At 38.1% G+C, this 13,219-nt stretch overlaps 1 protein-coding gene across 1 annotated transcript in view; it reads right to left on the reverse strand.

The window, feature by feature from the left end:
* Positions 1-13,219, reverse strand: part of nagpa (N-acetylglucosamine-1-phosphodiester alpha-N-acetylglucosaminidase) — a 17,534-nt gene continuing 4,315 nt past the window's right edge. Inside the window, exons 3-11 of the mRNA XM_079837637.1 lie at positions 10,287-10,426; positions 9,984-10,092; positions 8,868-8,996; positions 8,582-8,781; positions 7,992-8,039; positions 7,693-7,821; positions 6,696-6,827; positions 5,076-5,157; positions 1-3,236 (exon numbers count right to left, since the gene is read on the reverse strand). Of these exons, the coding sequence (XP_079693763.1) occupies positions 3,035-3,236; positions 5,076-5,157; positions 6,696-6,827; positions 7,693-7,821; positions 7,992-8,039; positions 8,582-8,781; positions 8,868-8,996; positions 9,984-10,092; positions 10,287-10,426 (1,171 nt within the window). The 3' untranslated portion in view covers positions 1-3,034. The remainder of the gene's footprint in view (positions 3,237-5,075; positions 5,158-6,695; positions 6,828-7,692; positions 7,822-7,991; positions 8,040-8,581; positions 8,782-8,867; positions 8,997-9,983; positions 10,093-10,286; positions 10,427-13,219) is intronic.

Here is a 13,219-nt window from a genome sequence, read left to right on the forward strand (position 1 = left end):
ATAGAATGAGCCATTTCTATCTACATACACCGCGGGTCCCCTTACAGTTCGAGCCGCCATGTTTCTACAGTAGCCCTAAACGGACAAACTGCTCTACAGAGTGCTAGCTACTCTCTGCTGTCTCAGATGACGACATCTTTGTCCTGTGTCGGCCACCGTAGCTTCTCTATATGCTTCGAAAGGGAGGGGTGAGCGGTGGGCGTTACAATTCGCAACCTCACCGCTAGATGCTGCTAAAATTTACACAGTGCACCTTTAAGGTGTACAGCATTATTCTTAGACTTTTGTTATGATTGTGTTTTCTTTAGGGCTTGAGAAAAATAACATGCATATAAAACTGTTTAGATGAAGAAAATGCAGTTTGTAAGTGGTTGGTTAATTTGACCCCATCCTTAACCCTGCCAGATGCAAAATATGACAAACATATTGGTTTGGAGTCAAGTAGCGGCAAAAAAATTCCAGACAATCATGAAAAACAATGACAATCAATACAAATCATGTTAGTGGTAATGTACAAATAATTTAATGTACATAATGTACATAAAAAAGGCAAATGGCTTTTATTATCATTTTTGTTAGTTATAGGTGAGCTGATTTTGGACCAATGGACTTTTAACAACAAACGTTGCCAATATATTGCAAGGAGTTTTAGGGAATAGCAAGTGGCAAACAATGCAATTATACTGACAAACTAAATAGCCACTTTTATACATAATGAAAATTTAACAGCACAAAGAAATCCTCATCTTCATGAACCATCATATCAGTGGTAGGGCCTACTATTCTGTGTAACACATCCGTGAAATGCTTTTTCTGTTGAACACACCCAAGGGTAAACCGGCTTTTAACTTTTTTTTAAAGAACACACCTTTCATTTGCAGCAATGTGTCCCCTAATGACTCATATCATATATCTCAAAACATTTAAAACAGCGGTGCATTCGATTATCAGCCTGAACAGTATAAAACAGTACAGTAACAAACTTTATACAAGCTGAAACGAGCCTTTTTGTGCAAACACGTACACAATATAAAAAATAATTACCATTTTGTACAGAAAAATCTCAGTTCACATTATTTTGGAATCATCACAAAACAAAACAAACCATACCATTATTTATTATGTATATTCTTTTGATTGCAATTTCTGTTGTTTAACAAAAAGGCACACAACAGTCAGCTGCTTAAAACATTGGATTAGCATCATAACCAAACCGGAAGTACCCTTTCTAACCTGTACGGAATCAGCTTGCTTGATTAGATTTAAATAAAAAAAACTACATCAAAAGCCTGTATTGAAATCTTTGTCCATATCTGCTTTACACTGATCAGCATAGAGGTCATTCGCAGTGAAGATCATATGCAAATCAGGCAATGAACCAGGTGGAAGTTAATAAACAGTCAAATGTATCACGTTGCAGACAAACGCCTTTCACTATTTAAAATATATTTTATCTCTATAAATTCACTTTCTGGGCAACATTTCACCTCAGAATAACAACAAGAACATTCTGCATTAAGAATTTTGTCCATTTAATTATTATTGTTTGCACTGTAACAATCTTTTAATGACAATTAAACACATTTCCTCCCAAAGTTATCATTATAATAATATTTCTGGGTGTTTTACTTTTACTGTATTATTATTTAAATCAGAACAAATTAAAGAAGTACTACCAAGATGTATAAATAGTTCACAATTTAATACATATTTTTTTGTTTCAGTTATGAGAATTTAGAAATGTTATGTTACAAGTGATGAAAATTGGGCAGAGAAAATGTGCTTTGCTGTCATTACAATAGTCACAACTTGAAAAAATGTGAATGGTCCAAAATAGGCTTAATTTTCTTTAGGAAAAAATATAATTACTAATTTCTTTTAATTTTGGGGTATAATATGACCTGCAATGTTTTGACAGGTTTAATGAGGTTTAATAAAATTGAACATTCCACTTGCCTCTGTGTTTGCTTGTGAAATTCTTAAAACAAGATAAGCCTAAATCAATTTTAGCACAAACAGGAACTACTAACCCGAGTAAAAGTTCCTCTTCCATAATATTTGTGTCATGTTTTAGAGCTAAAACAAAACGCGTCGAATCCAAAGCTTGGATTCACGGTTTTAGAACGGAGAAAAAGAGCAACTTTGTGCTAAGCACAGAAGAAATGTCCTTCTCTTGCTCTTCTAGAGAGCATGAAAATAATCCAGGCCTTGATTTTTTTTTATTTTTTTTTACATAATGTGTTTCTACGGCTGGTTTTAAGTGACAGTAAACATAACAGCACCATGATAAGGCTGGCAAGGGTTGGCACAGAAACAAAAGGGCTGACAGTGGAATCAAAATAAACTGAATATCTCCTGGTGCCAGAAGGGGAAAGATCATTCAATAAAACGGTTTCAAAATAGCAGTTTGGCAAGTTCCAGCAGGAAGGATTCCGCAAAAAGAGTTCATAGTTCAAAACGCGTCTGTTCCTATGGCAACAGGTGGAACAACTGGGCCATTCTGTCAATAAAAAGGCTTTTCTGGTGATATTGCTCTATTTCTTGGTTCTCTTCTAGCCTGAAGACCAAAATGAAAGGCTTCTTTGATTTCAATGAAATACTATTTTACACATGGATTAAACATGAGAAACTGGTTCTTACATTGCTAGCAGCTAACATGAAACTGTAGTAAAAAAGCCCCAACAAAGAAGAAGATGTGCTAAAGGCAGTAAAACTGCACAATCAGGGCACTTGGCATGTGTCAGCAGAGTTGGTTGGCGTCAACAGACTCAGCAGGGGCAAATATGAACGCACCGAGGCACGCAGACAGCTGTTTGGATGCTAACGCCCATCACATTGTCCATCATCGCCAATTTGGACGGCCCAAATCCGAGGACGAAGAGGCCCTTCCAAAAGCTCAAAGATTCACAGGCACAGCATGAACAAACAAACCCTTTCCTAATGAGGGCTTGTGCTGGCTAGCTAGCTAGTTTCTGTAGGCCCTCCGCTGAGGCACACTTGCGTGAACCTACACTCATGAATTCATTTTGAAACATTATGAGGAGTCTTGGGAGTCTTCTTGTTGAAAGAGAACTTTCCCAGACTCCGCGGCCCCGTTGATCTCTCCCAACGGCAAGTAGGAGTAGTCCGCCCTCTTTTTGCGCGCTTTGCATTTTCTGCACGTCTGGATGAGGTTACCAGCAAGGCTGGCCAGCAGCGACGTTGCCAGGATAGCGCAGACAACCAGCCAGCTTTGTCTGCAAACACATAAACAAAACACTCTCAGGGTGAGGAGCTGCACTTTGACCTCTGACTCCACCGCTGCTGCCCTCAGCCTCCACAAAGCACTTGGTTGCAACCATGGAAACACTGCACAATCCCTTACTTGCATGTGAAAGGCCAATCTGACTAATAAATTAATCTGTGCCACTCTGCTATCGCAAAGTTGTTTACCAGTACAGTTGGGGCACTTGGTTCAGACTTGTCCAAAAGCCCATTCTGCTAAACACGGGCCTGGAATTTGTCAGAGTGAATTTCCTTGGTAATAATCAAGTTACTCAAATAGGGTTAGATAGGGAATGGTATAATGACAAGTTGTTTGAGATAACAGATTTCCCATGTTGTGGAAACTGTTGCTTTAAGGCATAGGAAAAAAACATATAATATAATTGTACCCAACTTTAGTTTTTAAAATAGAAACATTTCCACTCTAAAATGAATCAGATGATCACTAGAATGTTCTCAACAAATGTACCATGCAATTGATTTAGTTCTTCAAAACCACCTGTTCTAAAACAACAACTCAATACTTCACATAGATTAGTAGATTATGTATATATATTTAATAAAACAATATATAGCCAAAAGTTTTGGGACGCCTGCCTTTACATGCACATGAACTCCCATTCTTAATCCGTAGGGTTTAATATGGAGTTGGCCCACCCTTTGCAGCTATAACAGCTTCAACTCTTCTGTGGATGCTTTTAGGATTGTGGTTATGGGAATTGGCTGAGTTGCTGTTGTTCCCAATTGCTTCCACTTTGTTATAATACCACTAACAGTTGACCATGGAATATTTAGTAGTGAGGAAATTTCATGAATGGACTTATTGCACAGGTGGCAACCTATCACGGTACCACGCTTGAATTCACTGAGCTCCTGAGAGCAACCCATTATTTCACAAATGTTTGTAGAAGCGACTGCATGCATAGGTGCTTGATTTTATACACATTTGGCCATGGAAGTGATTGGAACACCTGAATTCAATTATTTGGAGGGGTGTCCTAGTCTGAAAAGTCTGACCCACAACAAGATGTTGGGTCTGGGAACACACCATTGGCAGGGCTTAACAGTTGTCTTTCAAATTCCCTCTGCACGCAATAGGATAGCGCTACAAACAACCAGAGCAACGAAGAAGGTGAAGCGGAGCTAGTAGATAGATTAAACTTTCGCCGTATCCAGTCGGCAAAACTCCGAACACATCTTCCTTTCTTAAGAATGACTTCAGTGCTGTTCTTGTTCTTTTCTCAAAGAGTTTACGAGTAGCACGCGGAGCCGCCGCAACTCTGCCGTCATTATGTTAAGCCCGCCCACCGACTCTATACACAATGTGATTGGCCTGACCAGAGTTTGGCTTTTCCAGCTCGCAAGCCAACTGAGAGTTGCTAGACGACCCTGGCTGCAAATTAGATTTGCTACCGCTAGGGTGCATCTAGATTTCTTGGCTAGGGGCAAATAAGTGCATATTACTCTATATAAAATATTGATTTATGGTCTTCAAATTTATTCTATTATTTGAGTTAATCATTTCGGCTCCATCCAATAAAATACAAATAAATGTTTCTAGATTTTTAGACACTTCTCTCATTTTTAGTATAACTGATTATCAACTAGAAAACCTGAAAAACTAAATGTCTGCTGCATTTATGTGATATTAATTATATTTTTATTGTAATTGAATGCTATACTTACATATTTATAATAAATATTTTACATGACTGTACATATAATTTTTGTATCTGACAGTATTGACATTGTGGCTGTTGTTTTGGTGTGTGTGTGTGTGTGTGTGTTTTTGTGGGGTATGGAGCACTTACTCAGATAAATAAGTTCTGGGAGCATGAGCTTCCTCCTCTTGTCTCCATTCCTTCCACATCTGGGTAGCCAGACAGTGACCAGCTGAAAGTATGTGGGGAAAAAAAACAATCAAATCCCTTGTTGGTACAACAACTCTCCCCTACAGGGATATTTCTCCTTTCCCCCCTTTCCTAACTTCAGATGTAACTGTGGGAAACAAAAGTGTAAGCACAACTGTTTTTTTTTGGTGGTGGTGGTAAATCAGTGCTGTGTGTCCGAATTCGCATGTGAAACGCGTGACAGCCATTTGCTGCACTCCTTACTGTCAACACGTCTAATACAGCTTGTTTTGCCCCATTATTCAATAACAGCTTTTGGAAAGCCTGTGTTAGATTGTGAAGAACAGGTATATAATTAGTTGTTTTGCTGATCTAAGTTGCAAATTCTTTTTCGACTAACATTTTGAAAATTATACAGTAGTATTTGACATAGTATACAGTATGTTTTCATAGTGCAACACATCTGGATTTCTCATGATATGAAATCCTTCACGTGAAGCAAATAACGGAGAAGTCTGTCACCCTGAAGGCAGGTAGAGATAAGCAGAAAGCTGTTCACGTGCACAGCAGACGGGAGATTCCAATCGTAATGAGCCGTGGGTGTTAAGCGGTGGGCTGTTCCTGAACTCCAGAGTACAGGGGGTTCGGGGCTTTTTATTTATCTGCAGGGAAGCTTGAGAATACATCTTCTTCTCACATGAAATGACAGGTCAGAGAGTTAAGATAGAACAAGATGACAGGGTTTTTTTCTGGTCTTGACACAAACACAGCTACTCTGTCTCAGAGGTCATCAGTAACACAAGAGGCTGTTGGGTAGAATGAGATTCTCCAAAGTTTCTTTTCTCAACCCCCCCTCCACAAACACCCAGCAGCTTTGTTTATCAGAGACTGTTTGAGTATATGTGTGTGCCAGTTTGAGTAGAGAGGTTGCAATCATGTGATGGCGATTGAGCAGACAGTAAAAGAGATAGGGAAAGGAAATATTTTGAAGAATGTCGGTAACCAAACAGTTGATGGGCACCATTGACTTCCATAATATTTTTTTCTCTCCATACTATGGAAGTCATTGGAGCCCTATCCACTGTTTGGTTACCCATATTTGTTAAAATATCTTCTTTTGTGTTCAGTAGAAGAAAGAAGTTCATACAGGTTTGAAAAAGGTGAGTAAATGATGATAGAATTTTCTTTTTTTGGATGAACTATCCATTTAAGCTTATGTAACAATTATTTTATGTAATTAATTGCATTAAACGGATGGATTATGAATTGCCCTAGTGAAAACATTTCCAGGGAATCACAGCTCATGAAAATCAGCCCAAGCTTTAGTGAAAAAATGCTGGTGGAAAATGGAAGGCTCATATTTCAGTCAACTGGCGTGCCATGTTCTATAGTAGAGAAGCGTGGACAGACACTAGCATTCGCACACATATAGAAGGACAATGAGGAATGCTGATGGCCAAGCTATAAGTAGAGAGGGTTATGTGCTGAGGAAGTGTGAACATCAAACTGATCTATAGAGACGTCACATAGGGAATGTGTTGTTTACATGTCGTGTGAGTGCTAATAGGGGCTGCACCGCACCTCTGTGCAGACTGAAGTTTCTCTCTCCCTGGTATGTAGTATTGCAGCTTCCAGTGACAGCGTTGCATGGGCACATGTCGTGACATTGGCATGGCTGCTTGCAGTTTAGTCCGTAGAAGCCAAGAGGGCACTCTGGGATGAAAAAGAGAACAAAGACAGTTAAAAGCAACATTTTAGAGCATTATAGGTGCACGCTAAAATGTAAGCTGTTTCTCACAGTACTCATCAATATTATGCCATTTTATATGATACATTTGACCAAAATCTGCAGCATTGCATGCATCACTCATGGATAAATTACATATTATTTGTGCTTATATGAGTATAGATTAGATTAGCCACATGCTAATGTTAAACTATTGGAATCAATGATGAGCATTGGTTGAGTAATTTGTGGGTGAACATGATCTCACCAAGTACAACATGTTCCTGGATCAACATCTTTGTTGATCCTGGAACAACATTCCAATCAACCAATCAGATTTGAGGGACAAGTTTAGTGTTTATGTCAAGTTTAGGCTGACAACCAGGGTTAGGAGGTTCTACATCAGTGTTTTTCACCTATTATTTCCCTCTGATTTTAGGGATTTGTAATGGGTAGGGTCATGTTTAGGGTAGGGATAGGCCTACATTCTCAGACAGGAATGTTGACCCAGGAATATGTCTTACTTAAAATCACAGGGACCTCATTTGTGTGCTGATATTAAGTTCCAGAACCACTATTAAGTTTCGAATCAGTCAAATGAATGCAGAGAAAGTAATTACATTTATATTCAATCGACACTTTTATCCAAAATAACTTGTGTTGCATTCAGGCTACATGTAAAAGTTTAGGCATCTCCTAAACATTTACCTGTAAATAAATCTCTTGAATTTTTTCATTACTTTCTTGCCACATTCACCCGACTCTCAGGACACTCAGTTGCATGTTAAATATGTTTATCAATTGTGCATGAATTGTTTATAAACGAAAACCGGTTGAGATAAGACTGCATACCTTGCTCGCAGGATTCTCCATGGAAACCAGCAAGACAGGTGCACCGTCCATGGACGGGATCACATGAGCCTCCATTTGTGCATGTGCATGTCTGATTGCAGCCGTCACCATAGAAACCTGCCGCACATACTGTAAGGATACAGATGTTGTTGGGGGATGAGGAACGATCAGATGAACATACAAGTTTAAAATCATTCAAATTGCTGACTGTAACAAATATGTTGCAACCAAAAGAAAAAAAAGCCAGTCAGAGCTTTAGTTGATAGTTTGATAAGTCTGAATATGTGCTTTGCCTTTACCTTGGCCACAGTTTAAACCCATCCATCCAGCATCACACACACATCCATCTGTTCAGAGACAGGGATAAGAAGAGAGAAATAGAGAGAATGGGGTTATCCAGAAATACTACCTTTAATGAGCATTTTCTTTGTTAGAAAAACATTCAGTAACTACAAACAATTTGTCAAAAATATATATTTTTGGACAGTAATATGCAACAGATGCAGCCTTATACAAACCAAAGGAGTCACAATGTATTCCAAACACAAAATTATACTAAAATGCCGGTAAAGCCTTTTTGAATAATATTGTCCTGTTCCCCATGTACATACTATGCACTTTTTAAAATACTTACAATAACTGGGTTATAACTAGGTACTAACCCTGAACCTACCCCTAAACCTAACCTTAACCCATGTAGTTACCTTATATTATCCAGTACTTTCTTAGGTAAGTTCACTGTAAGTACACGCAAGTGCACTGCACGTACTGTAAAATAAAGTGCAACCAATAATTTTATAATGTATTATACTTCATATAAAGGCTTCAAGTAAAGTGTTACCATAAAGTCCTTTTGTGAACTAAAGAAGTGTATGAGAGAGCGACTCACTCTCAGTGCAGATCCCGTGCTCTCCGCATTCAGCCTGGCATGTGAGATTGGCACATGCTGTCCCGCTCCAGCCCTGCTGGCACATGCACTGGCCCTCCACGCAGCGCCCGTGTCCGCTGCAGTCCTCCGGCTGGCACAGCCTCTCATGAACACACAACACAGTGGATACCGCCCGCGGGCAGCGCCACTTCGGAGGTTCACTGAAGGCAAAAATGTTGTGATCAAATTGACAAACTCTCCACACTGTTGTTTATATATGTGTCGTTTTGCTGTTGCTTCTACACACCAGTGGTCTGAAGGGTAATTGGCCAGGGATCCATTGAGGATGTAAGTGGCCGAGCCGCCTCCATCCAGATTGATAGCGTTAATGACATGCTGATCCTTCAGAAACTTTGCCACTTGCCAGAGGTTCATTCTGCAAAGACAGTAGTTTACTAAACAAATGTAAATCAAACTGAAAGAGCTAAACTGTACCAGAACTCCTGGTATACTACAAATGTGCACTCTCCATCCTGATTTAAATGGCTTACAGTGGTTTGAATAGAGTTTTTAAAACTAAGCTGAAATTTATGAAAACTAAGCTGCAAAAAATGATTCAGAAACCAGATGTCACAACCACGAGAATGTGAATGATATGCAAATTATCTATAATAATGGTAATTTACATAAAACAAATTTTATGTTTAACTTAATGTAAGTGCAATTTTAAGTGAGTTTAATTAAGTGACCATAAATCAGAGAGACAAAATTACACTGCCATTCAAAATTTTGGGATCGGTAAAAAATACAGTAGAAACAGTAATATTGTTATTACATTTAATAAAATGTAACCCCTTCCACTAATGGCAAAGCTGAATTTTCAGCAGCCATTACCCCAGTCTTCAGTGTCACATGATCCTTCAGAAATCATTGTAATATGATGATTTTGTGCTCAAGAAACATTTCTTATTCTTTCTAGTTGTGCAGCTTACTATTTTTTGTGCAAACGAAGACTACTTTTTGCAGGATTCTTTGATGAGTAGAATGTTCAAAAGAAAAGCATTTATTTGAAACAGAAATCTTTTGTAACATTATAAACCTCTGATCACAAAGAAAGAAAGAAAGAAATCTATTTGACCCCAAACCTTTGAATGCTATATTATCATGTTTTTGCTGCAAGTAACCCTGAATAACATTACAAGTGCACTCAAGAGAAAATAGAAAATAAAAAGCTAATAAAGTTTTTATAAATGGCCTCACTGGAAAAATGATTAATATCTGCTGCTTTTGCTTCTTCTGAAGCAATAAATCATTCTGGTTTAGTTTGTGTTGTAGCATGCACAGACAGACAGAGAGAGGGGAGAAATCAATGTTTACTGTGATAAACAGCTGAGATCAGCTCAGGTTCAAAGTCCATTCTCACCCTCTTATACGCGTCTGACCATCGACGTGGAAGAGGATGAGTTTCCCGTCTGCATCGTGACCCACGGCTGTACGGGCAGATATCACATCCACAAAGTCTTGAAATTTTCCTGCAACATAAAAGATTAATGACCTACTAAGTCTTATATTATTATCTTTGAGTATATATGTGAGAAGTACCTGAACTACTGTTGAAAATACACAGTTTTTTTTCTGATATAGACTCTGGGGTCAAAATATTTTATGGGGGCTAAACAAGCTTATTATGTGGTCACACTTCAGACACGATCTTGTCAAATCTTACCGGTCTCCTGTGTTTCGTCACATTCGGCCTGAATGCTCTCCTTGATGTAGATCTCACCGTTTCTCAGCAGCCAGACCACCCCACTGATCAACTGCACGAAGGGATTTACCTGATCCAGTACATCATCCTCAGACAGGTAACTAAAAATATACAGGAAAGAAAATGCAAGAAAGACTGATCAAGATGAGGTGGTATAGCCTGATGGTTAAAGTTTTAGGCTGTACTGTAGGTTCAAACCCCACAAGGGGTTCAAGAAAACTCCAAGAATATGCTGAAAGGCACAATTTTCTGTCCTGCGTTTATGCATCTCCTTTTTAAACAGGAAGGTGGGATGCAAAAATGTTTCATAAATAGACTGCAGCCATTAGCTAACACCATCGTTTCAAGAGTTTGGGGTAATGGTGTGAATATTTTTACAATTTAAAATAACAGTTTTCTATTTGAATAGATTTTAAAATGTGATTTATTCCTGTGATGGCAAAGCTGAATTTTCAGCATCATTGATCCAGTGTTCATTGTCACATGATCCTTCAAAAATCATTCTAATATGCTGATTTGGTGCTCAAGATACATTTCTGAAGTTGTGATTCATGTTCTTGTAACATCACATTAGATTATTGCAACTCTCTTTATTCCGGTCTCCCTCAGTCTTCATTATCACGATTGCAAGTTGTTCAAAATGCGGCTGCTAGACTGCTGACTGGGCCTAAAAAGAGGGACCACATCTCCCCTATTTTAGCATCTCTTCACCGACTACCCATTCAATTTAGAATTGATTTTAAAATCCTTATGTTTATATATAAGTTTATGTCTGGCCGTGCACCAAGGTATACAAGTGATCTTTTGTGCCATACTGTCCCGCTAGGGCACTTAGATCTTCTACTCACTTGCTCTTAAAGAGATAGTTCACCCAAAAATGAAAATTCTGTCATCATTTCCTCACCCTCATGATGTTCCAAACCTGTATGAGTTTATTTGTTCTGCTGAACACAAAAGAAGATATTTGGAAGAATGTTTGTAACCAAGCAGATAGCGCAACCATTAACTACCATAGTATGGAAAAAAATGGTAGTCAATGGTTGCTCTATCTGCTTTGTTACAAACATTCTTAAAAATATCTTATTTTGTGTTCAGCAGAACAAAGAAACTCACAGGTACAGATACAGGTTTGGAACATCATGAGGGTGAGTAAATGATGACAGAATTTTCATTTTTTGGTAAACTATCCCTTTAACTGTGCCTCGGTATAAATCAAAGGGTGATCGGGCCTTATCTGTGGCTGGGCCCAAGCTTTGGAATGGTCTCCCCTATCATGTGAGGTCTGCTCCTTCATTGGACATTTTTAAATCTACTCTTAAATCGTGTTTTTATTCTTTAGCGTTTGAAAACCTGTAACTATTTTTGTGTAGATCTGCTTTGTACTCTGTACAGCACTTTGGATCAATCCATATTGTGTTTAAAAGTGCTTTATAAATAAATGTTGTTGTTGTATTTCTTATTATTATCAGTGTTGAAAACAGTGCAGCTTAATATTTTTGTGGAAATCTTTTGTAGCATTATAAATGTAATGGTAGTGCACATCACAGCCCAGCAAAACAACACTTGACAGATTGCACAATGGATGGAAGCAATGGAAAGGCACTTTCAAAAACAATAAACCCAGCTACTTCCTTTACAAAAACGTTGATGGTTTGGAAAGGGAATGAAGTATCAATATTAGCACAACACAAGGCACACAGACAATGATTTGCTACTTTCTACTTACAGCCAGACTCTATTTTAGTGGAAGAGAACAAGCATTTTACTTCACAAATGAAACAAAACTGCATATAAAAACAAGTATTTTTTGGTCTGTTTTGCCAGAAAAGACTGTAATGTGTGTGTCTGTTAATACCTAACTTTGTTTATATGCTAGTACACTCAAAGCTAAGCTAACAGACATGGAAAAAAGCCACATGTCAATTTTTAACACCAGGCTGGTTGAGAAGGTAATTCCCCTATAATAAATCTATTGTAATTCGCTTCAGATAAAAGCGTGAGCTAAATGAAAAATGTGTAATTAGCAAAAAGCTAAGAAAAACATTTGATTTGATAAGGATTATCAGTGCCAGCAAAGCCACACTTAAACTTTATTGACAGCAGTTATGCTGTTTTAAGTCCTTAAAGCTCATCCAGGTGAATGTCCAAATATGCTATGTAAACACCTTATCACACACCAGGCTCTTAACATCATAATGAATGACCAAGACACCCCGGGTACATGGAGTTCCAAAGTACTGGCTATTATTAAGAGCACTGGTGCGTTATGCAATATTGCCTTGTTTTCGTAAGGTTTCTATTTTAGGAAACAGATGTTCTAAGGGCCCTGTGTTCCCACGACTGACTTCCTCTAAATTCTGCACCCATATTTAGGTTGAGGTTAGTTCTGAAGGTTGCTACAGCACCCTGCAGTGGAGGAAACCACTTTGTGCTTACAGATGTATTCTAACATTTCACTGAGAATATGGAAATGAGTGCACTTAAGTACACTCTACTCTACACTGTACCACTGTATATTAGGCATCTTTAACTATGATGTCCTAACATTTAAATTAATCATTTGATGCATTGCACTTATTGTGTACATACACGTTTTTACATTGTACTTATATTTAATAAATACCTGAATGTAATGATGTAATTAATTTCCTTTAATTTCTATAATGAGACTGTTGACCCTTCCTTTACCCCTTAACCTAACCTTAACCTACATATACCACTAAACCTGTCCCTAACCTTATCTGTATCCTACCTCAATAGCAGACAGTAAAAGTGTTTTGCAATACAACACAGTACTAGTAGTTAAAGAAACCCAATATAAAGTGTGACTATATCTTCTCTAAACAAAATCATATATTTTGCGGGTGAGAAGATATTGACAGAATTTTCACTTT

The sequence above is a fragment of the Gobio gobio genome (assembly GCF_949357685.1).
Source record: "Gobio gobio genome assembly, chromosome: 15".
NCBI lineage: Eukaryota > Metazoa > Chordata > Actinopteri > Cypriniformes > Gobionidae > Gobio > Gobio gobio.